This window comes from Saimiri boliviensis, chromosome 5, assembly GCF_048565385.1.
Source record: "Saimiri boliviensis isolate mSaiBol1 chromosome 5, mSaiBol1.pri, whole genome shotgun sequence".
Taxonomy (NCBI): domain Eukaryota; kingdom Metazoa; phylum Chordata; class Mammalia; order Primates; family Cebidae; genus Saimiri; species Saimiri boliviensis.
The window spans coordinates 731,729-757,346 of NC_133453.1; the positions used below are offsets into that span (position 1 = coordinate 731,729).

General features: G+C 44.0%; 2 protein-coding genes across 6 annotated transcripts in view; one reads left to right on the top strand and one right to left on the bottom strand.

The window, feature by feature from the left end:
• Positions 1-13,762, bottom strand: part of SEPTIN2 (septin 2) — a 35,468-nt gene extending 21,706 nt beyond the window's left edge. The window contains exons 1-3 of one of the 4 annotated variants that reach the window (XM_010347291.3): positions 13,687-13,762; positions 5,802-5,827; positions 4,020-4,140 (exon numbers count right to left, since the gene is read on the bottom strand). In XM_010347291.3, coding sequence (XP_010345593.1) covers positions 4,020-4,140; positions 5,802-5,810 — 130 coding nt within the window. In that variant the 5' untranslated portion in view covers positions 5,811-5,827; positions 13,687-13,762. Of the gene's footprint in view, positions 1-4,019; positions 4,141-5,801; positions 5,828-7,523; positions 12,015-12,850; positions 12,875-13,686 lie in introns of those variants that run through there. The other 3 variants (XM_039469646.2, XM_074398723.1, XM_074398724.1) reach the window with 3 other exon arrangements.
• A 206-nt stretch (positions 13,763-13,968) lies between these two features.
• The window catches only part of HDLBP (high density lipoprotein binding protein), an 82,391-nt gene continuing 70,741 nt past the window's right edge, over positions 13,969-25,618 (top strand). The window contains exon 1 of one of the 2 annotated variants that reach the window (XM_039469640.2): positions 13,969-14,081. The gene's annotated coding sequence lies outside the window, so the exon portion shown is untranslated. Of the gene's footprint in view, positions 14,082-14,435; positions 14,552-25,618 lie in introns of those variants that run through there. The other variant, XM_039469642.2, reaches the window with a different exon arrangement.

Below are 25,618 nucleotides of genomic sequence, written 5' to 3' on the forward strand. Positions count from 1 at the left end.
CTACCAAAACACTCAGCTAATTTTTATATTTTCTTTTAGTAGAGATGGGGTTTCACCATGGTTGCCCAGTGTGGCCTTGAACTCCTGAGCTGAGGCAATCCCCACTCACCTCAGCCTCTCAAACTGCTGGGATTACAGGTGTGAGCCACTAAGCCAGGCCTTATTCTTTCTTTTGAGTCTCGCTCTGTCTCCCAGGTTGGAGTGCAGTGGAGCCATCTCCATTGACCACAGCCTCCGCTGCCCAGGTTCAAGCGATTCTCCTGCCTCAAGTAGCTGAGGCTACAGGCACATGCCATCATGCCCAGCTAGTATCTGTATTTTTAGGAGACACAGGGTTTCGCCATGTTGGCCAGACTGGTCTTGAACTCCAGACCTCAGGCGATCCACCCACCTCAGCCTCCCAAAGTGCTTGGATTACAGGAATGAGCCACTGTGCCCAAAATCCATTCTTTTATTTTTAATCTATCTGTGTTTCTATATTCAAAGTGTTTTTCTTGTATATAACGTAATAAGGTCATCAGCCATTCTGACAGTCTCTACCTTTTTACTTGTTTAGTGTATCTACACAATAATTATTAATATGATTGTGTCAGGTCTACCCATTTTCTTTTTCCGTATTTTTCTTATCTTTTTTTTCCTGATTTTTTTGGGACTAATTTTTGTATTCTAACTTATCCATGCTGTTAGCTTTGAACCAATTCCTGCTTTATTAAAAAGTGGTTTCTCTGGAGTTTAGAACATGCACCATTAACTCAGCAGTCTTTGTTTCAGTAACACTGTATCACTTCACATACTGTGTGAAGTTTAACACCGGAATGCCTCATCTTCCTGTCCTTTGTGCTATCCTTATTAACTGTATTTCTACATGACATACATTATTCTTTTTTCTAAATAATCAGCTATCTTTGAAAGAAATTAAAAAGTATTTTTGTAAACATGTCTGCCATTTGCAGTGCTTTCCATTCCTTAAGATGTTGGGTTTCTATCTGCAATTCTTCTCTTTTAATCTAAAGAAATTCATATTATCTTTCGTACAGTGCAGATCTGGTGGTGATAAATTCTCTTGTCTAAAAATATCTTAATTTTGTCCTAAGTTTGTTTTTTTTTTTTGACATGGAATCTTGTTCTGATGCCCAGGCTGGAGTGCAATGGCATGCGTTTGGCTCACCACAACCTCGCCTCCCAGGTTCAAGCGATGATTCTCCTGCCTCAGCCTCCTGAGTAGCTGGGGCCACAGGTATGTGCCACCATGCCAGGCTAATTTTTGCATTATCAGTAGAGACAAGGTTTCACTATGTTGGCCAGGCTGGCCTTGAACCGCCCCAAGTGCTGGGATTACAGGCATGAGCCACCACAAGTGGCTGAAGTATTCATTTTTAAAAAGATTATTTGTGCTGAACACAGAATTCTAGGCTAATGGCTTTATTCTTTCAGTACCTTAAAAACCTTACAGGTTACACTATTCCTTTTTTTTTTGAGACAGAGTCTCACTCTGTTGCCCAGGCTGGAGTGCAGTGGCGCGATCTTGGCTCACTGTAACCTCCCATGTTTAAGTGATTCTCCCACCTAAGCCTCCCAAGTACCTGAGATCACAGGCACGCATCACCACACCCAGATAATTTTTTATTTTTAGTAGAGATGGGGTTTCGTCATGTTGACCCTGCTGGTCTAGAACTCATGACTTCAAGTGATCTGCCAGCTTGGGCCTCCCAGGGTGCTGGGATTACAGGCGTGACTCACCATGCCTGGCCAGTTACATTATTCCTAATGATAAGTCAGTGCTCACTCTTACCTTTCATCCCCTGAATGTCATGAATCTGTTTGTTAGAGCTACTTTTTCCCCCCTTTTCTTGAGATAGGGTCTGACATTGTCACCCAGGCTGGAGTGCAGTGGCACGAACACAGCTCACCACAGCCTTTACCTCTCAGGCTGAGGTGATCCTCCTACCTCAGCCTCTCAAGCAGCTGTGACTACAGGCAACCCCCACCAGGCCTGGCTAATTTTTGTAAAGAAAGGGTTTTGCCATGTTGCTCTTGAACTGGTCTTGAATTCCTGGGCTGAGGCAATGCACCCATCTTGGCCTCCCAAAGTGCTAGGGTTACAGGCATGAGCCACCATACCACACCTATTCTGGTTAGTTTTAAGACCCTTCTGTTTAACTATGGTTTTTACCTGTTTGCTAATGACATGCTTTGGTGTGCTTTTCTCTATTATTTCTTCTGCTTGTTGTGTCATCGGTAGTTGCTGGTAGCTTGCTACGATGCATCCTGGTGTAGTTTTCTTTGTATTTATATTGCCTGGTATTTGTTGAGTTTCTTGGATCTATGCCTTCATAATTTTGCTAACAATTGGACAGTTCCCAGACATTATTTTTCCTTTTTTGCTTTCCCTTCTTCTCTGTGAATGTAGTTATCTGTATGTTAGACTGCCTGTAGTGTACCAAAGGACACTGAGGCCATGTTCAAGTCCCTGTTGTTGTTCTTCAGCTTCTCCCTCACTGTGCTTCTACCACTGTCCCTTTTCCTCTGCAGTATATAACGTGCTGTCAGGCTTATCATGAAAATCTCTTATTCCAGTTGTATTTTAATCTTTAGAAGCTCCACTTGGTTCTCTGTTATATCTTCCATTTATCTTATATTCATGCTTTCCTTTAAGTAATATTAAGAGTTCTTTTTTGGGCCGGGCGCGGTGGCTCAAGCCTGTAATCCCAGCACTTTGGGAGGCCGAGGCGGGTGGATCACAAGGTCAAGAGATCGAGACCATCCTGGTCAACAAGGTGAAACCCCGTCTCTACTAAAAATACAAAAAATTAGCTGGGCATGGTGGTGCGTGCCTGTAATCCCAGCTACTCAGGAGGCTGAGGCAGGAGAATTGCCTGAACCCAGGAGGCGGAGGTTGCGGTGAGCCGAGATCGCGCCATTGCACTCCAGCCTGGGTAACAAGAGCGAAACTCCATCTCAAAAAAAAAAAAAAAAAAAAAAAAAAAAGAGTCCTTCTTTGCCAATTCTGCCATCTCTGTCATTTCTGAATCTGTTTTTATTGCCTGATTTTTCTTCTGTACAATTTTTGCTTCTTTGATGCCACACAATTTTCTATTAGATATCAGATATTGTGATTATTATACTGTCAATGCGTGAATTTTCTTTTTTTTTGAGACAGGGTTTTACTCTGTCACCCAGGCTTAAGCAGAGTAATATGATCGCAGCTTACTGCAGCCTCAACCTTCCTGGACTCAGGTGAGAGGAACAACAGGCACATGCCAGCATGCCTGGCTAATTTTCCTATTTTGTGCAGAGACAGGGTTTCACCATATTGCCCAGCCTGGTCTTGAGGTCCTGAGCTCAATCCTTTGCCTGCCTCAGCCTCCCTCAGTGCTAGGATTACAGGTGTGAGCCACTGTGCCTGGCCTGGTGGATATATCTGAAATGGGTCACTTACATAGCCATCAGCAGTCCTTGGTTCCTTACTTGGCAGCTTGCCCTATAATGCTGCTTGAGTGTTCTCTTGACATGGCAGCTGGCTTCCTCCAGAGTGAGTAATTTGGGAAAAGGCAAGGTGGGGGCCACGTCTTTTATGACGTAGTCTTAGAAATCACACTTTCTACAATGTCCTATCGGATACACAGGGAAAACGCTGTTCAGTGCAGGAAGGGACAAAAAAAAGTTGTGAATACCCGGAGGCAAGAATCACTGGGGGCCACTTTGGAGCCTAGTGGACACAAGGAGTAAACTTTTACTACTACCTATAAATAAGGAAATAACAGAAAAATAATAATTTTGCTTCTGAAAAAAATTTTCTAAAAAAAAACCATATATATATATATATATATAGACACACACACACACACACACACACACACACACACACACACATACATATGTATATATTTGTTCAAATTCCCAAGTTATTTGATTCTGCCAAAAAAGGAATTTTTAGCTTTATAGGTCATGTTACTATACTCTTTGGATTGGAAAGGGGAGATATTTAGTAAGTTGGAGAGTATAAATTAATTTCTTACCAACCACCATCAGTGTGAACTCAAAACCTTTTTTCACTGATTTTCGGTGAACTTGATTGGGGAGATTTGCAAATCCAACATAGCCAGGAGTTTCTGGATTTATAAACTGAGCTGGTTGTTGCTAAATAAGATTGAAAAAAAAAAAAAAGAACTAATAAACACCTTAGTAGTTGCTTTTAAGACATAATCATTTAGACATGAAACAAACATAGGTATCAGCAGTTTTCACAAATTTAACGTATGGATAAATCAACAATTCTATAAAGTCATACTTCCATCAGAAAACCAGCAGCATTCAATCAGAAGCATTAGAAAAACTAATGTATAACTCATTAGCTACATGCTGATTGAAAATGAACACTTTATTAATCAGTATTCTGTTTAGCAATTTAACAATACACAGAAGATCCATGTTTAATTCATCTTAGTGCAACTTCAGACTCTGACTTGAGAGACCATCTATGAAGCTCCAGGAGCATCAGTCAAGCTCACCAAGTGCTGCCACAGCTGACGGCTTTGAATGATGGTTTCATTCAACAACTTGGCTAAAGAATAGCTCCCGCCAGTACTAGGTGAGATGCGTTGATGGAAAGTATCCAGGAAAAAGGCATCTCTCTTGTTTCACCAAGGGTGAGACAGGCAAATTAAACATGAGAGGCTGAGTATTTAGCTTCTAAGACCAAGAAAGAAAAGACAGAAAGAGAAGATGACAGCTGACTACAGTGAAGCACCAACATTCCTTGATACGAGGGCATGTGATGAGAGGACAGCAACGTGAGAAGGCAAGAACAGCAAAAGTGAAATCACAACGCACACGGTGGCTACTGAGAGTGAGAAGTTTAAAAATCTGCTTATTAATTTTGAAAAAGGCAAGATATAAAATAATATTTCCTTTAAGATTACACTTTGTGAACGTACATTCATATGCACACACAGGTGAAAAATAATGTATATAAGATATGAACAGTGGTTATTTCTGAGTGATGAAATGGCTTTTTTTTTTTTTTTGCTTATCCATGTTCCACGCTAGCACTTGTATAAAATGCAAAAACTGGTACAATTTTGCGTTGAATAGTTATGAACACCCACAGGACTCAAAGATTTAAAAAACAGAGAAATAATTCCACGAGTTCTGCTTTTCTCAGAATATGTTCTATAGAACTCATTTATCTCTGAGCTAACTTGTAAGGGCTGATTTAAACCAATTTACCAAGTCTAAGAGCCCCATCAATTTCATAATAATAAATTTAGAATTCTAAATTATCTGGTCTGCTGGGAATTAACTAAGGGGGCTGAAAAGACTGTTACTGATGTGTGTAATAAAAAGAGAGTAGAAGCCTGAAAAAAGAGAAAGCTCCAACTTTTAAAAATGACAATTAGGCCAGGCTCAGTGGCTCATGCCTGTAATCCCCGCATTTTGGGAGGTTGAGGCGGGCAGATCACAAGGTCAGGCGATCGAGACCATCCTGGCCAACATGGTGAATCCCTGTCTCTACTAAAATACAAAAAATTAGCCAAGTGTGGTGGCACGTAGTCACAGCTACTCGGGAAGCTGGGGCAGGGGAATTGACTGAACCCGGGAAGCAGATGTTGCAGGGAGCCGAGATGGCAACTTCATCTCAAAAAAAAAAAAAAAAAAAAAGACGACAATTAAATTAGAACTCTTTGTCTTAATGAATCAAATATAACAGTTGTATTAAAAATACTCATATAAATCCTGTCGACAGTCTGAAAACAAAGCAATTTCTCCTTATGCTGTAGATACATGAGGTATGATCTTACCTTAGACATCTTTTGTGAAGTTTCGTCTGTCAAAAAAAAACACACAGACACACATAAACGCACATACATAGTATGTATGTATAGGCACACATATTTAACAGCATGAACTGACCTGTAAAAAGACTTACACATAGGCAACGTAAAAAGAAAATACAATTTCAGGACCTTCCAAGTTTATTATGCCAAAGGGAAAAGTTAAGCGCTGAAAGCTGACTCATGTGATATGACTACTTTTATTCTTTCCGACTTTTGTGTTTAGATTTTATACATTAACCAGACTCCCTATTCTTTATTCAAACCTAGCCTAAATGACTAGGCGATAGAGATCCTTATGACTGTTAACTTCTTTTCAAAAGAAAGTTAAACAAACCCCTTCATGTGTAATCAATAGCAGCCAATCAAATTTGTCTCTTTAAGTGAGCCTTAGGACAGATAATGTAATTAATTCTGCTTGGTACTTCCATTTTGCCTATATAAACAGTCCTCATTTTTCCCAAACCCAGGAGCACTAATCACCATTCTTTGGTGTAGTTCTTTTCCCTGGACAGCAGCCCTCACACTTTGAACTTAAATGAATGCTTTTAACTGAATCAGGAGCCTTTTGATTATTTTAGATGACAGCATCTCAATTACTTCAAATATTTCCCTAGGAATAAAACAAGCATCTACTATTACAAAAGTAAATTTGATTTAAAAAATTAGGCCGGGTGCAGTGCTCACACCTGTAGTCCCAGCACCTTGGGAGGCTGAGGCCAGCAGGGTGAAATCCCATCTCTACTAAAAATACAAAAATTAGCCAGGCATGGTGGTGCACGCCTGTGATCCCAGCTACTCAGGAGGCTGAGGCAGGAGAATCGCTTGAACCTGGGAGGCAGAGATTGCAGTGAGACGAGATCACTCCAAGCTGGGAGACAGAGTGAGACTTCATCTCAAAAAACAAACAAAGAAACAAAATAAAACAAATGGTGGCTGGGTGCAGTGGCTCATGCCTGTAATTCCAGCACTCTGGGAAGCAGAGGCAGGATTGTTGGAAGCCAGGAATTTGACACCAGTCTGGGCGACATAGCAAAACCCTGTCTCTACAAAAAAATGTAAAATTTTTCAAAAATTTTAAGGGGATAAAAGCACTGTATATATACACGTACATACATATTCCATATTTTCAATAATATTCAAATTTTTTTTCAGTATAGATTATATGTTAGACCCTAGGGACACACATGGGATGCTCACTTCCCTGACCTCTGGAATTATGTAATTCCCCTTCTCTCTTTGAACCCTTTCCAAGAGGAAGGGATGCCATTACACAGAGCACTGTAACCTTAACATGTCCGCCATTCACTGAGATTCCTAGAGCTCCATGAGAACTAGGTCTTGACACTGGCGTACAGGGTACAATGTGAACTACATTTATGAGGACGGGAAATAGAACTGAAGGCATCTGAGTGTTTGAGAAATGTGACAATAGTTTTAGAGATATGTAGAATTTTCATAGAAATTTTAGAGACCATGAAGCTTTGGAAAGCCTGGAGCCTGTTGGCTAACCTTCACTAACAACACCAGGAAAGATAATTGACTGCTGTCACATTTTATTCCCTCTGGAGCTTAGAAACTTATTAAAAAGTTTCTCACTTTGCCTTTCGATTCCCATCCCCCACATCTTAACTTCCTGAATACTGTGAACTCTGTGTTTCCCTTTTGAGTGGAAATGTTCCCAACTACCTTGTAAGAAATGAGATCCCTGCATCCTCAACGTCATTTGGCTTGGTTAATCAAGGGATGGTAGCAGTAAGATTCATGAGCCTTTAACCTCAGCGAAACCTAAGAGTTGAGGTCAAGTGTGAGTGTGGAGGAGCAGAACTTCCTAAAGGAAAAGAGAAGGCTCAGATGGAATACAGACACTTTTGGCACAAGGATTTGGCATCTCATTTTCAAATCATACAGAGGTAAGTATCTGATTATGGGAGTTAAAAAAAAAAGGTAATAAAATAACAAGGAAAATTTCCAAATTAAGAGAAAAATATGGAGAAAACAGAAACTTCATCAAACCAGCAAAAATACAGAAAACAAACAAGAAGAAACAAAATCAGTTGTAATCCTAAATCAAGACAACAGGGACAAAATTCAAGAATATCAGTCACCAATATAAATGGGAAATAACCAAATTCTCTGCTTAAAAGATTGGGCTAAAAAAACCCCAAAACCAAAAAACAGTCCTGCTATGAGGTATGTCAAAGAAATATGCCTTAAACAAAGGAGTAAACAACGGCTGAAAATAAAGAGACAAGGTAAAAGATAGCAGGCTAGTGCCAACACAGAGGAGAGACATCACTACTGTCAGCCAAGACAGGAATTAAAGTAAAAAGAACTAAGCAGAATAACAGTGACAACAAATTATAACGATAAAAGAAACAATCTAAAGGGAAGATAAAATATTCATAAGCCTATATATTCAAATAATCACTGTAAATAAACAAAGCAAGAACTAGGAAAAATACAAAGTTAAGAAAAATGCAATCCAAGTGAGAAACTTTAATAGATGTTTCTGAGAATTGAACAGATTCAGTAAACACAGTATGTGCAAGGACAGAGAAGAACTGAGCAATACAACCAATAAATTTGATTTAGCAGACAGAGAGAAACTTGAATCAATAAGGACAAAACTTAAAAAAAAAAAAAAGTTTAAAAGTCATGTATCTACCATAAAAAAAGCCTCATCAAAATTTGAAGATTGAAAAGCATTTTTACAGTCAGTGTTCTTAAATAATGATATGCTTAAATTGGGGAGGAAGACGCAAACTCCCAGTAACCTGTTACGTGACAGGATATCCCCTGGATCAAGGTGGGCAGCAAAAGCAAAGCCACAAGCAATCTCTAAAAGCAACGGAAAGAAGACAAAAGCAAAACTTAGGGGATATAGTAAAAGCTTCACAAACTCACGTGACACTTTGGGTTTCACGGTTTTTCACTATTAAAGAACACTGAAAATAAATTTGATATTCAACAATATTAGAAAACGAACAAAATAACTCAAAACAGGAAATCGATAAAGAGAAAAAATGAATTATGAGGGGGAAAAAAGGGCACACAAACCCGAAAGCCGTTTTTGTTTTCTGAGACGAAGTTTTGCTCTTGTCACGCAGGTTGGAGCGCACTGGCGTGATCTCAGCTCACTGCCATCTCTGCCTCCTGGATTCAAGGAATGCTCCTGCCTCAGCCCCCGAGTAGCTGGGATTACAGGTATCCACCACCACGTCCAGCTAATTTTTGCGTTTTCAGTAGAGACAGGGTTTTACCATGTTGGCCAGGTGAAATCTCCTAACCTCAAGTGATCCACCTGCCTTGACCTCCCAAAGTGCGGGGATTACAGATGTGAGCCACCATGCCTGGCCTCAGAAGCTAGTTTTCTAAAATTCTTCACAAGCCCAATTCAGGAAAAAAACAGCAAATATAGAAAAGTAGCTAAAATAATGACAGAGGAGACTACATGTAGCAATATGGCCACAAATCTGAAAATGTAGAAAAAAATGGGCACTGTAAATTACCAATACAGAATCAAAAACTGGAAAATCTGACTAGAACAAATATCACTAAGCAGCTGATTAAAGACATGCCAATGAAAAGGACCAAGACTTGACATTAGAGTTTAACTCCATCCAACCCTGGACAAGACCAAAGTCATTTAACTGTTTCAAGCCTCTACAGAAAAAAGGAAAAAAACTGTTTTATCAAGACAGCAGTTTTAATAACAAGCCCAATGGAGACAGAAGAAATAAATGAAGGAATAAATGTACCATAGGTCAATTTCACTCACAAATATAAATGCAAAAATCCTGAATAAAATATTTGCTAGCAACTAGATTCCAGGAAATGTATCAAAAGCATCTATCAAATAGTAAGCCAACACACATTACAGGGAAAAAAATCATGCATTCATAGATGCTGATGAAGCATATGAAATTCAGCAACCAATTATAATGAAAACACTAAGAAAACTGCTGGAGGGGTGTGGTGGCTCATGCCTATAATCCCAGCACTTTGGGAAGCTGAGGCAGGAGGCACACTTGAGTTCAGGAGTTCAAGACCAGCCTGGGCAACATGGCAAATCACCGTCTCTACAAAAAAATACAAAAACATTAGCTAGGTGTGGTGGCGGACACCTGCAGTCCCAGCTAAGTGAGAGACTGAGGTGAGAGGATCCCTTGAGCCCAGGAGGTGAAGGGTGTAGTGAGCTGAAATGGCACCACTGCAAGACTGTCTCAAAAAAAAAGAAAAGAAAAGAAAATCTCCTTAAATCTAATTCAGAATATTTCTGTCTGAAAGCCTATGGCAAATGCTATTCTCTAAACAATGGAAAACTAAATCTATTTAAATTACAACTGATAATTAGGCAGGAATGCCCTTCCATAATTATTTTAAAACACTTACATGAAAACTTATACTTGAAAACCTATACAAAGCAAACAAAAGCCCCATGTGCCATCCATTATCCAGCCTCAACAATTAGCAACTCGAGGTCAGTAATGTTTCATCTATTCCCACAATCTTCAATGCCACTGCCTCAATGATTATGAAGCAAATATGACTATCTAGCATCTATGCATACATAAAAACAAGGGCTCCTAAAAATGACAAACCATTGCATAGCTAGCTCTGTAATGCAGTCAAATACCCAATCAGGATTCATATTCTCCATTCTCTCGTTTCTTCCTTGAATCAAGATCCAAATAAGACCTAGATACTGCAATTTCACCATGATTATGTAATACTACCTTGGTGAGTTTATGGAACGTAATGAAACAAGAAAATGAAAACAAAATGCTTTTTGCTGATTGGACTGAATACACAGAAAACACAACTACTCAGGTTAAAAGAATTCTAGAATAAGGTAATTTAGTAAGGTAACCTAATATAAGATTTCAAGTAAGTCAAGTACTAGCACTAAATACTGAGGAATAGAAATGGAGGCACATCATTTACAATCGAATTTTTAAAAATCCAGGAGCTGGACTCGGTGGCTCCTGCCTGTAATCCCAGCACTTTTGGAGGTGGATCATTTGAGTTCAGGAGTTCAAGACCAGCCTGGCCAACATGGAGAAACCCCATCTCTACTAAAAAACAAAATTAGCCAGGTGTGGTGGCGCATGCCTGTAATCCTGGCTACTTGGGAGGCTGACACAAGAGAACACTTGAACTCAGGGGCGGAGGCTGTGTTGAGCCGATAGCATGCCACTGTACTCTAGCTTGGGCAACAAGAGCAAAATACTTTGTCCAAAAAAAAAAAAAAAATCAAACAAGTAGGGACCAAACTAGAAGAGAGAAAACAGGTCCTACGTAAATCAAATCATTTTTATTTTTATTTTCCCAAAATTAGCATATAATTTGATCCATTTCTAAGTGGAATCTCTAATGGTGTGGCTTTTTTCTTAAAGAACTGGATAAGACGAGCTTCAGGTTCACATGGAAGCATAAATGCCAATGCCGAGGATAGAAAAGAGCAGGCACTTGCCTTACCACCTATTACATGTATCTGATTTCAAACCCACACAGTACAACATAGGAATACCATAGAGCACCTCCAAAGGCCCCCTCAGCCTCACTGAATCCTGAGCACACATATGGGAAAATGGAGAAACCATTTGTCTCCTACTGACATTTCAACTTTGCTTTGATTTTACCAAGTTTCTCCTGCCATCTCCTATTTTTTTTCATTTTTTTTTTCTGAAACATAATATGGATCCACAATATGGAACCACAATTATTTTCTCTCACAATTTATTAACTAATGTGAAATGGAAGGTGAAAGAGGAATAATGAACCTCTGAAGCACTTGGTTTTCAGTAAGAAAGCCTTCATCCAGCAACACAAACTGTCAAGCACTGTGATTAAACACTGGGTGCAGACAAATTGGGTCAAAAACGTAGTCAAATGAAAATTTTATTCCTTCAAATCCTGTTTATTCCACATCCCAGTTGTTTAAAGTTCTTTAATCCTGACCCACAACTTATTTCTTCCACAGAATAGTCCCATCCCAATACATTAAAAAAACCAATTTCCCAAAACAAAAGAGAAGATGAAAAACATCCTGCGATGTAGAATCCTGAAGGTCCATGATCTCTTATTCAAAGCATTTGGATTCTTTGGGTTTGAGGAAGGTACATGTTCGCAACCACCACAGAACACTCTTACCAGGGACTGGGGCAGGGATCAGTGGCATGTATGACCGCTAACGGAAAGTGGGATAAACAGACTGTACACATGTCCTCACCTCAATTCTGCTGCCAAATGGGTTTTGGTGTCCCTCTTCCTCCAGGAAAAAAAAAAAAAAAAAAAAAAAAAAAAGTACCCATAACTCTTTCTTTTACAGCAGTTTCTGTATGCTGGTATTAGGAATAAAAAAGGAGCCTGAATTACATTTATGAATGATAGGCGAACCCGTGGCCTCCTTCCCTAGGTCACCTTGTTGGTTTAGGAGCCAGTCAGAATGTAAATCTGACCTAATTAAAATGCTTTTGTTTTTAATTCTAAACTGGTGAGAGAGATGAAGGTGGAAGTTAGGAAAAAATAAATCAGGACCACCTTTACAGCTAATGAGATCAACGCCAAGATTAGACATAATAGTACACACCATGAACTAGGATGCCGGGTGGTTGGTGCAAATAATCACTTAATGGGAGCTATCAAAAATAAACGAAACCAATGAAGCTCAAATCCTAAGCATCAAGGGTCAGCTTTCATGATCCCTACACCATATTTTCCTTTATGACAGCAAAGCTACTTTGAAACATGATGCCTGCAGGCATTATGATTCCAGTCATTAGAAAAACTAGGGAGAACCTGCTAGGTGCTGGTCGCCGACCCAGGCACGGGTGACAAGGTCAACATGTGCCCTGCCCCTCGCAGGACCAATAGGCCAGTGGACGACAACTACCATCCGGAACATCAGGCGAACACCCAAGCCAGTCTGGAGGAAATCTGACTTGGGCGGAATCCCACAAGCAGGGACTAGGCAAGGGGACGGCGGAGAAGGGGGGAGTATGCAGACTTACGGAAGGCTTTGGGCAATGGCCGAACGTGAACAAGTTTGAACCACAAGTTCAGTGTAGCTGGGTCCGGTGTTTGTGCGGAGACAGGACAGGGCCTGGCGGTATTGACAAGAATTCGGCCAGAAAAGTAAAAGCAAGCCAGGTGTTGCCTGGGCCTGCAGGCCACGTCACAGCAGGGACTTCGCTGACCACAGGCTTGCACTCTCCTCCCTCCCAGCCCGAGCCCTGCGCCCCGCCGTCGGTCCGTGCCTCGCTGCGGCAGCCCCTGGCCGCCTCTCCACGCCGAAGGTACTCGCAGGCGAGGCCTAGTCGCTCTCTCCCCGCTTACTCGCCGCGTCCAGCCGAAAGGCTCGGAGGATTAGGGGCTGGCCCGTCCTCCAGGCCTCCGGGAGGAAACGGCACCGTTAGAAAGCCAAGATGGCCACACAAGCTGCTAAGTGCTCGTCGGGCCTGAACCCGCAACCTCCCTCCGGGCATCAAACCTCCCGGCCTCGACGGCACTGGACGCCCCCAGGCCCAGCACCAACGACCGTGCCGTGGAATTCCCGCAGGCTGGCCGCGGGGTCCCCGGGACCCCCACTCCCGCGCCCAGCCCCGCCTGCCCGTGTCGGAGCCGCTTGTAGCCGGCACTAGGGCCGCCCCGGATGGCGGAGCCCACGACGGGGGCCGCAGAGCCCGGCCCGGCCGCCCCTCCCCCATCACGGCCCGCCGGCGCCGCAGACAAGGCCGACCACCCCGCGGGGGTATGGGACGAACGGGGCGTCTCCCGCACCTCCGGGGGGGGGCCGACCCACAACTGGAGCCCCCGCCGCGGCGGGGAACCCTGGCGAGACACTCACCCGCCAACCAGCGAGGAAACAGGCGCCGACAGACCGCGCCGCGGACCCGCCCAGCGCCCGCGGCCGGCTCACGCCCCGCCCCGCCCAGCGCGCAGGCGGATTGCGTCACGCGCCGCCCCGCCCCTTTGCCAACTCCTTCCTGGCTCCGCGCGGCTCGGCCTTTTTCCCCTCCCCCGTGCGGCCGGCTTCCGAGTGCGCAGGCCCAGACTCGTCCGCGTCGTCCGCCTCTGCGCAAGCGCCGTGCTCCTCCCACGGCGGTTGGCCATAAAGAGGCTGGGGGTGGGGGGAGGTCAAGCGCACCCTCTTCTCCTTTACCAAGATGGCGGCTCGTCCGTGTTTCGCCACAGTTCCTACCTTATGAGCTTGGTTTTCCTATGCTAATAAGAGTGGAACAGGTAATGAGAATCTCCGCCTTGCAGTGGGTAACTGGAGTAGGGGAAAGGGCGTTTGTTAGGAGGAACCAGGTGCCCACCGAGGAGGAGAGCGGCGGTCGGGGGAGGGCAGGTGGTGGCGGGAGTGCGGAGCGATCACAGAGGGGGGAGCCTTCGCTCCTGCTCCTGGCCTCCAGGAAGATGGCGGCAGCACCGCGCCGGGGCGCCAAGCGGACTGGGCGGAGGACGGCGAGCGGCTGCGCGAGGCCGGTCTAGCCCTCGGCCGCCGCCGTCTCGGTGATCGGGGGCCTCTCCGGGATTGGCTATTGGCTGCACGCGGGCCACGTGGGGCCCACGGCCCTGCGCAGACCATCGAGTCGGCGTCCCTCCCCGGGGACGTGGCCTTCCTGTGCCCGGGCTGGGGCCCGCCGCCCCGCGGGGGAGGGCGGAGCTGGCGCGGCCCCTAGCTTTCTCCTTCTGGTGTGGGGCCCGAGGTGAGACCTGGGGAGTGCTCCGCGAGCCTCCGAGCAGCGACGTGGCTCGGGGACGGGAGGGTGCCGTTCCTGGCTGCGGCCCGAGCGGGATGGGCGCGGGCGGCTCCGGCCCGCGGGTTGTGCCCCGGCCCGCGGGTTGCGCCCCGGCCGGGGTATCCTTTCCTCCCTCCCGCGTGGCCTGGAGGCTCAGCAACTGTCCGAGACTCACAGCGAGGCTCGGCGCAAAGACCTCTCGTTCAGGAAGCCTTCCTGGGTTTCTCCCCTTTAAGGGAACTACTTCCTGAGTTCGCAGTGGCTGACCCGCCTGGTGCTGGGAACCTGAGCTGCTCTGGCCCCGTGGCATGTTGCGAGGGTATTTTTGTGCGTGGCTCCTCTGAAAAGTGGTAAGGTGCTCAGGGCTAGCTGCTGCGTGTCCTGTCCATTCCACGTAGGAAACGAGAGGTCAGACTGGACGTGGTGTGTGGCCGCCATGTAAAACCGAAGGCAGCCGACTTGGGCTTTGCTTTATTAAACAGTGCTTATAGTCAAAGGAAACGTTTGACATAACGTGGATGAGTCGTAATCTTCAGGAACACGGCGATTTGCCCCTCAGTTGTGCATTTTGCTGTGTGTCCTCAGATTCAGAGCCACCCTATACCCTAAGCCTCAAGCAGTGACTTCACGTTTATTGGATGTCTGCTTGTGGATAATCAGTCATTTTCTTAGCAGGTAACTTCCCTAAAACCCTGTTAAGATAGGATAAGTCACAATTAGGATTTTGTCTAAGGCTCCTGGTAGTGGCACCTTGCATAATAAGCTTACTGTTCATTTAGGGAAGCAAATCTGGGATGCTGAAAAACTGGATGAAACGTAGTGCTTAGATTTGTATTTTGATTTTTTGACAGCTGGAAGTGCCCCTAGGCTAAATTCATTAAGTACACATGATATTAGGATACTTGGCAGCAGTATTTAGAAACAGTTGAAAAGGTGTTTGGTTAAGAATTATTTCTATCATTTGAATTATCGAATCTGTGGGTCTGAAATGTCAACCTATTAAGAGTTTTAGACTTGGAGAAAATGGAGCTGGAGCCTGTTCCTCAAGTCTCAGGTACAGCATTTGAAACCCAGTTAAGTAATGCAGCATGAGGATTAAACTTTCCTGTTATTACTATTAGGTTTGCTTGGTGCCAAGCGCTGTTGAAGGGAGTTAGCTCATCTTATCGTGTGTCAAATTAACGTCACTGGGGTAAAAGTACATTGAGTGTAAGAGGAGCACCTCTGAGGTGTAGCTGACCTGTGTCCCGTCCCTCAGCGTCACTAAGCTTAACTGAATCCCTGTTACAGTTTCATCTCCGGTGGGCAACGCTAACTTAGTGGCCTGGTGGGAGCATTTCTTCTTGAGTAATTAAGTATTTTACCTGGTTTTGTTGTTTTGGCCTTCCGTTTGTATAACTTCAGCCTCATGGCCTCACTTCTTCATTTCAATAGAAAAAAGATATTTACTGGAAATTACTGTGTAAGTTTAAGGGCTCTGCAGATACAAAGGTTAAGAGGATATCGAGTTTTCAGCCAGGCGTGGTGGCTCATGCTTGCAGTCCCAGCACTTCGGGAGGCCGTGGCAGGCGGATTACTTGAGGTCAGGAGCTGGAGACCAGACTGAGCAACGTGGTGAAACCCCGTCTTTACATAAAAATAAAAAAATTAGCCGAGCATGGTGGTGCACGCCTGCACGTAATCTCAGCTACACGCTAGGTTGAGGCACGAAAATCAAGAATCGCTTGAACCCAGGAGGCGGAGGTTGCAGTGAGCCAAGATTGCACCACTGCACTCCAGCCTCAGCCTGGGCGACAGAGTGAGACTCCGTCTTAGAAAAACAAACAAAAAACCCCCAAGAGGATATAGACTTCTTTTCGTCAAGCAGTTTGTGGTCTGATGTGGGAGACTCATATGTCATTTGTAGACAAGTAATTGCATTATGATGTGATAGAAATACTATATGGTGTGGACATAGGAAATAGGCTGTGATTACCTACTGGAAAGTCTTCAGATAGTATGTGAACTGGGGTTTAAAAGATGAGTAAGAGTTTTTCCAAGTGGTGTTGGGAGGAGACGGGAAGACTAGGAAAGAGGAGGCTGACGTTTATAGTTGGTTTCATATGTGGGTAACAGGTTGACAATTTGGTATACTCTGGCCGTTGCAAATGGTAAAGGGCTTAGCTCAGACTGAGTAGTGAAGGGCATTTGTCTAACTCTGACCTGCACAGAATTTGAGACGATGACACTGACTGCACTGGGATAACTGAGGATCTTTCATGGGTCATTGGATTCGCCATTAGTGCGTCCCGACTGAAATTATTTACAGAAAGGCTTAAGCAGAGAACATGCCTTATGAAGTACCAAGTGGTTTTCCTGTTTGGCATGGCCCGTTCAGTGTGCATCCATCCCATAGGCAAATGGTGGTAAGAAAGTGTTTCCCTCTTCTGGTAAGCAGTAACCAAGTTCTGGAAGCAGCATACCACGCAGCTTTCTCAGTTGCCAAATTATGATGATACAAAAGTCCGAAATACATGTAAAGGTTTTTGACCAAGTGGAAGAGCAGAAGACCTCAACCAGTATAATGCTTTTTTCCTTAAATGGTCAAAGCACCGCAGCGTTCAACATTTGGAAACCAAGGAAATGATGAAAAGAACCTTTTTTCATTTGTATAATATTTTAAAAATTGGTTACATGTTATTTTCAGTATTTCAAAGTCAGAGACATTTTAGAAGTGAAATCCCTAGTAGGCTATTGTTTTACCAAGCACACTGAAGTTCCTCGAATACGGAGACACTTGTTCTGAGACCTGTCTGGACGTCATGTTGTGTTAGTCATCTCGTTGATACTTGCTGTTAATTTGGTAACAATACATTGACTACATACTCTCTCTTACTACTTTTTGTTGGCATTCATAGTAATCTTAGTTCAAATCAAGTTTGTATCTTAATGTAATTTATAGAGTCAGATAATCCTAGAAAGTCTTGTAAGGAAAAAGTGCCAGTGTCCTTCCCCTAATCATCCGTCCTCCCCTGCAGAGTATCTACTTTAGCCTTAGTAGGTTTCCTTGATCTTTGCCTCCAACTCTGAACAGCCTATTGGCTTGACATCTGTATCTGTGTCCCCTCCCCGTGTCATGTGGCGTCTCTTCACTTGACACTGAGAATAGGTAGGAAGTTTCTAGCTTTCTTTCACCCTCTGCCTTCTCTGTGCAACAGATCCATGACTGCCCAAAGTGAAATATTGTTAGTTTGGTCAGTTCAGTAGTATTTTGTAACTACATATTGCCGCTCACAGCTGGGCCAAGTGGTATAATAGGGTTGTTTTCCCTTTTCTGGATCACTTTGCTTTCCTGAGTTATTACAAGTCTCATTTGTTTCTCTTTGCTTCCTACTTGCTCCGTTTCCTTTATTTTATCACTACAATTCAACCCCAAATTCTGCACCAGTTGTCTAAATCTCCTTTCAAGAAATTATCCATTGTTTTGATGAAAATTAGTATTCCTATCATTTTATCTTGAATAAATCTCTTCCAACACCTCCAACCTGCTGCAGGCTTGTCTGTAAATTTTTTTTTTTTTGAGACGGAGTTTCGCTCTTGTTACCCAGGCTGGAGTGCAATGGCGCGATCTCGGCTCACCGCAACCTCCGCCTCCTGGGTTCAGGCAATTCTCCTGCCTCAGCCTCCTGAGTAGCTGGGATTACAGGCACGTGCCACCATGCCCAGCTAATTTTTTGTATTTTTAGTAGAGACGGGGTTTCACCATGTTGACCAGGATGGTCTCGATCTCTCGACCTCGTGATCCACCCGCCTCGGCCTCCCAAAGTGCTGGGATTACAGGCGTGAGCCACCGCGCCCGGCCTTATTCTGCTCTTATACTCGAGTAGGAGTTTGGACAGCATTTTTCTCAACTGTCTTTAAGTTTCCAGTGTTGTTGAAGTCTTAAGCCCTTCTGATTCCTTTTTCTTTTTATAGATATGGTAACGTTTTTAGAGCTTTTGTGTGTTACTATGTTTTCCTCCATGAAGTTCTTTTCTTTTGTTTAATACGCAGCGCAGCGTCTCGCTCTGTGGCCCAGGCTGGAGTGCAGCGGCCCTGTCATAGTTCACAGTGGCTATGATCTCCTGGGCTCGAGTGATGCTGTTGCCTCCCAGGTACCTGAGACAGCAGGCATGCACCACTACACCCAGATAATTTTTAAAACTTTTTATAAGGCCAGGCGCGGTGGCTCAAGCCTGTAATCCCAACACTTTGGGAGGCCGAGGCGGGTGGATCACGAGGTCAAGAGATCGAGACCAGCCTGGTCAACATGGTGAAACCCCGTCTCTACTAAAAATACAAAAAATTAGCTGGGCATGGTGGTGCGTGCCTATAATCCCAGCTACTCAGGAGGCTGAGGCAGGAGAATTGCCTGAACCCAGGAGGCGGAGGTTGCGGTGAGCCGAGATCGCGCCATTGCACTCCAGCCTGGGTAACAAGGGCGAAACTCCGTCTCAAAAAAAAAAAAAAAATTTTTGTAGACATGAGCGCTCAACGTTGCCCAGGCTGGTCTTGAACTCCTGGCCTCAAGTGATTCTCCTGCCTCAGACACAGTGCTGGGAGTGAAGGCTTTGCATCTGGCCTCCGAGGCTTTTCTTTCTGTGAAACTCAGAGCTCCCAGAACAATGATGTCCCTTGGAGACTGTTTTCATCCAATGTCTTGCCTACTCTTTGGTCCCATTTATTTGCAACTCATGTTGTTTGATGCTCGGCATTTTTGTTGATTTATTGCTTTGACTTGTTTCTATTTGCTTTCTCTTTCTAGAATTCTTCTCTTGAACCTTCTGGATTGGCACTCGTAATTTTCTTAAGTTTCGTCTACCCCTCCCCCAAGATTTTTTTGTTTTTATCTTTTAAACTGTAAATTGACAAATTATACTTGTACATATTTTGGGGGTACAAAGAGATGTTACGATTTATGGATACAATGGAATAAAATCAAGTTAATTAACATAATTCATTACCTCGAATACTTTTAAGTTTTTTGTGGTGAAAGCATTTGAAATTTACTGTCAGCATTTTTGACATCTACATTATTATTTACTATATTCACCATGCTGTACAATGTATCCCAGAAAAGATCATATTCTTCCTAATTGATATTTTGTACCCTTTGGTTTTTCATTTTCTTTCTGGAAGTTATTCTTAAATGTATCTTCCAACCCTTCTACTGAGGTTTTTTCCATTTCTAAGAGCTTTCTCTTGTTCTTTCTATTCCTGTTTTATAATCTGTTTTTTGTTTCATGAATGTGGTATCGCCTCCTAATTCTTTGATGATACTAATGAGGTGTTCTTTTTCCTCGAGTCACTGTTCAGGCTGCTGTTGTGTGTTTTGGGTTTTGGCTTCCGTCGGAGCCTTTTCTGGGCTGTCCGGTGGTGCTCTTGTGCTCGCTCGTAAGTCAGAGGGCCTCTGAGCTTGTGGCTGTGGCGTTCACTGCAGACGCACCTGGCTGGGCCGTTTCCTTGCGGCGCCCCTGTCAGCTTCTTTGGGTTTCTTCAGATTCCCCAGAGAAATGTCTTGTAGCACTTTGCCTGGCTAAGGCCAAGTGGGCGCCGCAGTAACCATGGAAAGAGCTTACTTCCCCATTTCAGACTTGTTTCCCACCCTCCTCTGCAACTGGTGTCTCTAGTCCAAAGATTCTGCTTCCCTTTGCAGAGAGGAAAACTGTACCATTTGGCCAGGGCAGGAGAGGGGCTGCACAGAATGACTGCATGTGGCTGCAATGTTGTGGGGTGAATCTAGGGATCTTCCTGCCATTTCAACCTGTGAGACAACTCTGTTTTTAATTGAGGTCTCTTGGCTTCCAGTCTTGTTGCTAGTTGGCCTTCCCATTGCGGACGCAGGATTCAGCCCTTTCAGGTCTGTTTCCAGTTTCTAGCCTCCAGTATTCTGATGTTCTTATCTCTATTCTTGGTCTTTGTTTTTGTGATTTATATCTTAAAATATGTATATATATATATATATATATATATATATATATATATACAATTTTAATGGTGCCTCAGGAGGTAGTATAAATATTGATCTGACGACGGCCCATGCTGGAGACATTATTCCAGTAAGTGAGATGCAGTAAGGAAAAAGCACACATGTTCTGCTGCGCTTTCATGGAGGTCACTTTTTGGTAAGGGGTGACAGGCAGTCAGCAGACTGGCAGACATGCAGTATGTCCAATGTGGACAAGAAGGAAGGAGGAAAATAAAATATCGGGGGGAGGAGTGGAATGGGGGACACAGTGGCAGTTTGGCATAGTGGGGACGCCTCGCTGACTGAGCGACAGTTGATTCAGACTTGAGCGAGCAAACAAGCCACACGGTTAGCCGGTTAGCCGTCTGGGAAGCGCGTTCTAAGAGGATTGGACAGGAGGTGCAAAAGCCTGGGGACAGGCCTCTGATGAGCACTTTAGAGGAATGTGGAAGGCCAGTGTGCAGCCCGGCCAGAGGGTGCAGGAGATGGGCAGGTCAGGGGAGGAGGCAGGACTCCTAGCGGACAGATGTTGAAGCCTTTGGAGAGCTGGAGCAGAGTGACCCCGTACTATGGATGGATCATGGTCAGGGGACCATGGGCCACACCATTCACGACATCAACTGGAGGAGGCAAGTGTTGTTGTCATTGCAGGTTGAGGTAGACCCTGAGGCAAAGACTAGAGTTAGTGGTTTGGCTCCAGAGTTTGTGCCTTGACCTACCTCACTCCTCTAACCTGGCCTTGTCAGTCAGCCTCAGTCTACCATCTACCCAGGTCTGTGTACCCCCAAAACAGGATACACTTCGACGCTTTTCTGTAAGCAAAATCACCTTTTTGGGGAGCCCTTCTCTTAAAGCGATGTAGCTTAATGTTTGTGAATGAAATAGAACTTTGGCAGGCTTAGGTGTCTCAGATATCAGCTTATGTTGTCTACTGTGTGACTAGTTGAGGCAAAAGATATCCTTTTTAATAGTATTTTCTCATTACTTTTGCCTGGGTGTCCTTTAGGAAGGTTATTTTTGGCATACAACTGGAGTTTCACTTAAATTTATAATTCTGTTCGTTCCTGCTGCTCTGTTGCCCACATGTGGATTTTGCTTTGTCTTACAGGCATTGCTGAAACACTGGTAGAAAGGTGGGTGGGTTGGTTGTGCTTAGTTTGCTTTTGGTCTTCACAGTAGAGAAATTCAGATGGTCAGTAAGCTAATTAAGATTGCTGTCTCACTGATCAGAGTTGCCATTAAAATCATGTTTCCCCCACATCAGGCTGGAAAAAGATAAACATGGTCGTTGTAGTTGTCATCAAGAGAGAAGTGGATATTCTGTAATCAGGTGTTGTGAGTGTAACTGGTTAAACTCTGGGAGAAGAACAGTTTTACGTTGGTGATATCTATCAGTGCATTCCCTGTAATCAAATAATTCCATTTCCAATTCAGTTTATCCTGTGGAGGTACAGGCCCAAGTGAACAGAGGTGGTTCTTTTCGGCATTGTTTATAATTTAAAGAAAAATCAGTTCAAGGGTTCTATCCATAAGGTATTCATGCAGTTTTGACAAATGAGGTAAATTTGTATTTGATACTAGGAAAGATGGCCATGATGTCTTTCCAAATGTAAATAAGTGTAGCCGGTGGTGAAAGAATGAATATAAGAAGGTCCTATTTTTATTTAAATTATATATTAAAATTATAATTAAAGTTTAATTGAAATTATAGTTTTGAAGATATACTTTAGAATATATTTCTTGAGAAAGCCTCGGGGGATTGCCAGTTTTTAATGTTGTTTTGTTGAGGTCTGTTTTACAATAATTTTTAAGCTAAAAAATCAAATTCTGGCTGGACATGGTGTCTCACGCCTGTAATCCCAGCACTTTGGGAGGCTGAGGCAGGTGGATCACCTGAGGTCAGGAGTTTGAGACCAGCCTCACCAACATGGAGAAACCCCGTCTCCCCTAAAAATACAAAAATTAGCCAGGCGTGGTGGTGCATGCCTATAATCCCAGCTACTCAGGAGGCTGAGGCAGGAGAATCGCTTGAACCCAGGAGATGGAGGTTTTGGTGAGCCGAGATGGCGCCATTGCACTCCAGCCTGGGCAACAAGAGGAAAACTTCGTCTCAAAAAAAAAAAAAAAAATCAAATTCCTTGGTAGACTATCACTACAGCAAGCTCACTGCAGTATTACTCTATTAATACTGCCAATGTTAATTAAACCATTATTCATGTAGCGCCTACCCATCCCATTTCAGTCTCTTGGGAGGCTTAGCTGTATCCCAGAGCCCCCAGTGCTGTGGCCACAGGTCTCTTGTAGGGCAGGAAGAGATGAGAAGCGGCTGATGCCAAAGTCAACAGTTAGCGAGCAGCGTGAGCAGTCCTGATGAATTCTTTCCAATAAGCGTTGTTCACATCTACTCTAGGGCTTGCCTTTTCCCTCTGTAGTCTCAGAACTTCTTGGAGGTGGACCTTGTGAGACCTGCAGCAGTACTTGCTGTCTTAGGTACAGAATGTAAGACACTGATTGTTTCTCCCTGACTCAGCAAAGAGTTGAGATGTTTTTCCAGGTAAGGATGATGTTGCCTCTATTCCCCTCAAAAAAAAAAAAAAAGAAAGAAAGAAAAAAAATGAAAATGAAAGGATGGTGTCTTTGACTGGACTGAGTCAGGAGATCTGCATTTCAGTTTGGGGCTTTTCTTTTCTTTTTTTGAATACTTTCACAGCTTCTCCCTGGATCTATTCTTACCAGCTTTATGACTTGGGGTTCTTTTTTTTTTTTTAATTGACACGGAGTGTCTCTCTGTCACCCAGGCTGGAGTGCCAGTGGCACGATCTTGGCTCACTGCAGCCTCCGCCTCCTGGGTTCAAGTGATTCTCCTGCCTCAGCCTCCTGAGTAGCTGGGACTACAGGCACGTACCACCATGCCTGGCTAACTTTTGTGTTTTTAGTGGGGACAGGGTTTAACCACATTGGCCAGGCATGAGTCACCATGTCCAGCCTGACTTGGGGTACTTCTTGAACTATAGGACTTCAGCTTCTTCCTTTTAAAGATAAGAAAGCTGAATCTCTGAGTGGGTTTTTCATTTTGTTTTTTAAAAACAGCCCTCATGCCTCCCAACCTGGGTAAATCAGTTTATCAGAAATTGAATTTTCAAGTTTGAAAAGATAACACTTGGAGCTGATAGTCACTCATACAACATCTGATTCAGTGACCCCTTTTAAGAATCCATGAGCAATATAAAAATCCTCACCTATTAAAAGTGTTTATTCATTGCTTCCTATATACAGTCATCATGCTATTTACTTCTAGCAGTGGTTATCACCGGGATGATTTTTGTTACCCAGGACATATCTGGCAGTGTCCAGAGACATTTGTGGTTGTCATGACCTACAGGCATCTAGTGATTGAGGCCAGAGATGCGTACATCCTGTGGTATACAGGGTAGCCCCCACAACAGAAATATCTGACTCAAAATGTCAGTAGCACTAAGGTTGAGGACCCCTGCTGTAAAGGGTCAGTCCTCGAAAGGGATCTAGAATATCGCCATCACAGGCCCCATTTTTTTTCACTGGAAAGAGTAGAGCCTGGCCAGGCACAGTGGCTCACACCTGTAATCCCAGCACTTTGGGCAACCGAGGTGGGTGGATCATCTGAGGTCAGGAGTTCAAGACCAGCCTGGCCAACATGGTGAAGCCCCATCACTACTAAAAATACAAAATTAACCGGGTGTTGTGGCACACACCTGTAGTCCCAGCTCCTTGGGAGGCTGAGATAGGAGAATTGCTTAGAATTGCTCGAACCCGGGAGGCAGAGGCTGCAGTGAGCCAAGATTGTGCCACTGCACTCCATCCTGGGAGAGACAGCATGAGACTCTGTCTCAAAAATAAAGAGTAGATCATGGTGGAGTAAAGCCACTTGCAGGAGTGGTTACATTAGGGATGTGTTGCTTTACAGTGCTGGTTTCCTCACAAATGATAACAGTAATCAAAACTCCACACTCTGTTTACTGTATGCCAGCTCTGGTTCAGCTCTCTCTATGCATAAGCTCACGGTAACAAAAAAAGGTAGGCATTAATATCAACTTATTTTTACAGGAGAGGAGACAGGTCCAGTGAAATCAAGATCTGTAGTTATTTCTTCTTTTGGTATCTTGGCCCTTACTTTTAGAAGTTCACACATTTTAAACATTCCATCCTGACAGATGTATCCAGCGTTGAGTGTCTGTGGGGCTTCTCTAAAGCTCAGGGTCAAAGGGATATCCTGTCCACAAAGCTCTTTCTAGTTCAGCAGTGGGATCAGCCAGGCCTTTGCAGCAAGATGGGTATTCTGTGCTGAAATACACGCTGCAAAGTTGTCCAGTGTTCCTCGCAATTTTGAATATCTCTTACTGATTCAGTCGACATTTATTTTTCACCAAGTACATATTCAGTAAGTATGTTTTGGAAAAACAGTGAACAAATCAAAGTCCCAGCCCTAGAGCCATATTTATGCACTCAGGACCCATCTGCAGTAACCTGCTGCTTGTTAGCACTGGGACCAAGTCCATCTGTGGCTGCCTTCAGGGGATTGGCTTTCTTGTCTAGACTCTTGCTGGGTTAGTGTTTCCATCATCCTGTCAGGGATCCAGCTCTGAGGCTGATAGCCACCTCCGTGACTTCATCTGATGACTGCACGAGCCTCTTGGATTAACTCCCCTCTTCATTTCACTGCTTCCACCCTGAGCCTGGGTTACAGGTTAAGCCATTGATGTGCTTTTACTTGTTTCGGATCCCCGTGGCTCAGCAGAATAACTTGGTCTGGCAGGTGCCGTATACGTATTTTGAGGGATGAACAGATGGGATACTGTTGATTGCTAAAAAGGTAATGATTTGGCTGGGTATGGTGGTTTATACCTCTAATATATACACGGGCACTTGGTAATCCCAGCATTCTGGGAGGCCGAGGCAGAGGATAACTTGAGCCTAGGGGTTTGAGACCAGCCTTGGCCACAAAGTGAGACCCCCATCTCTACAAAAAACAAAAAATTAGCTGGGCCTGGTGGCGTGCCCCTGTGGTCCCA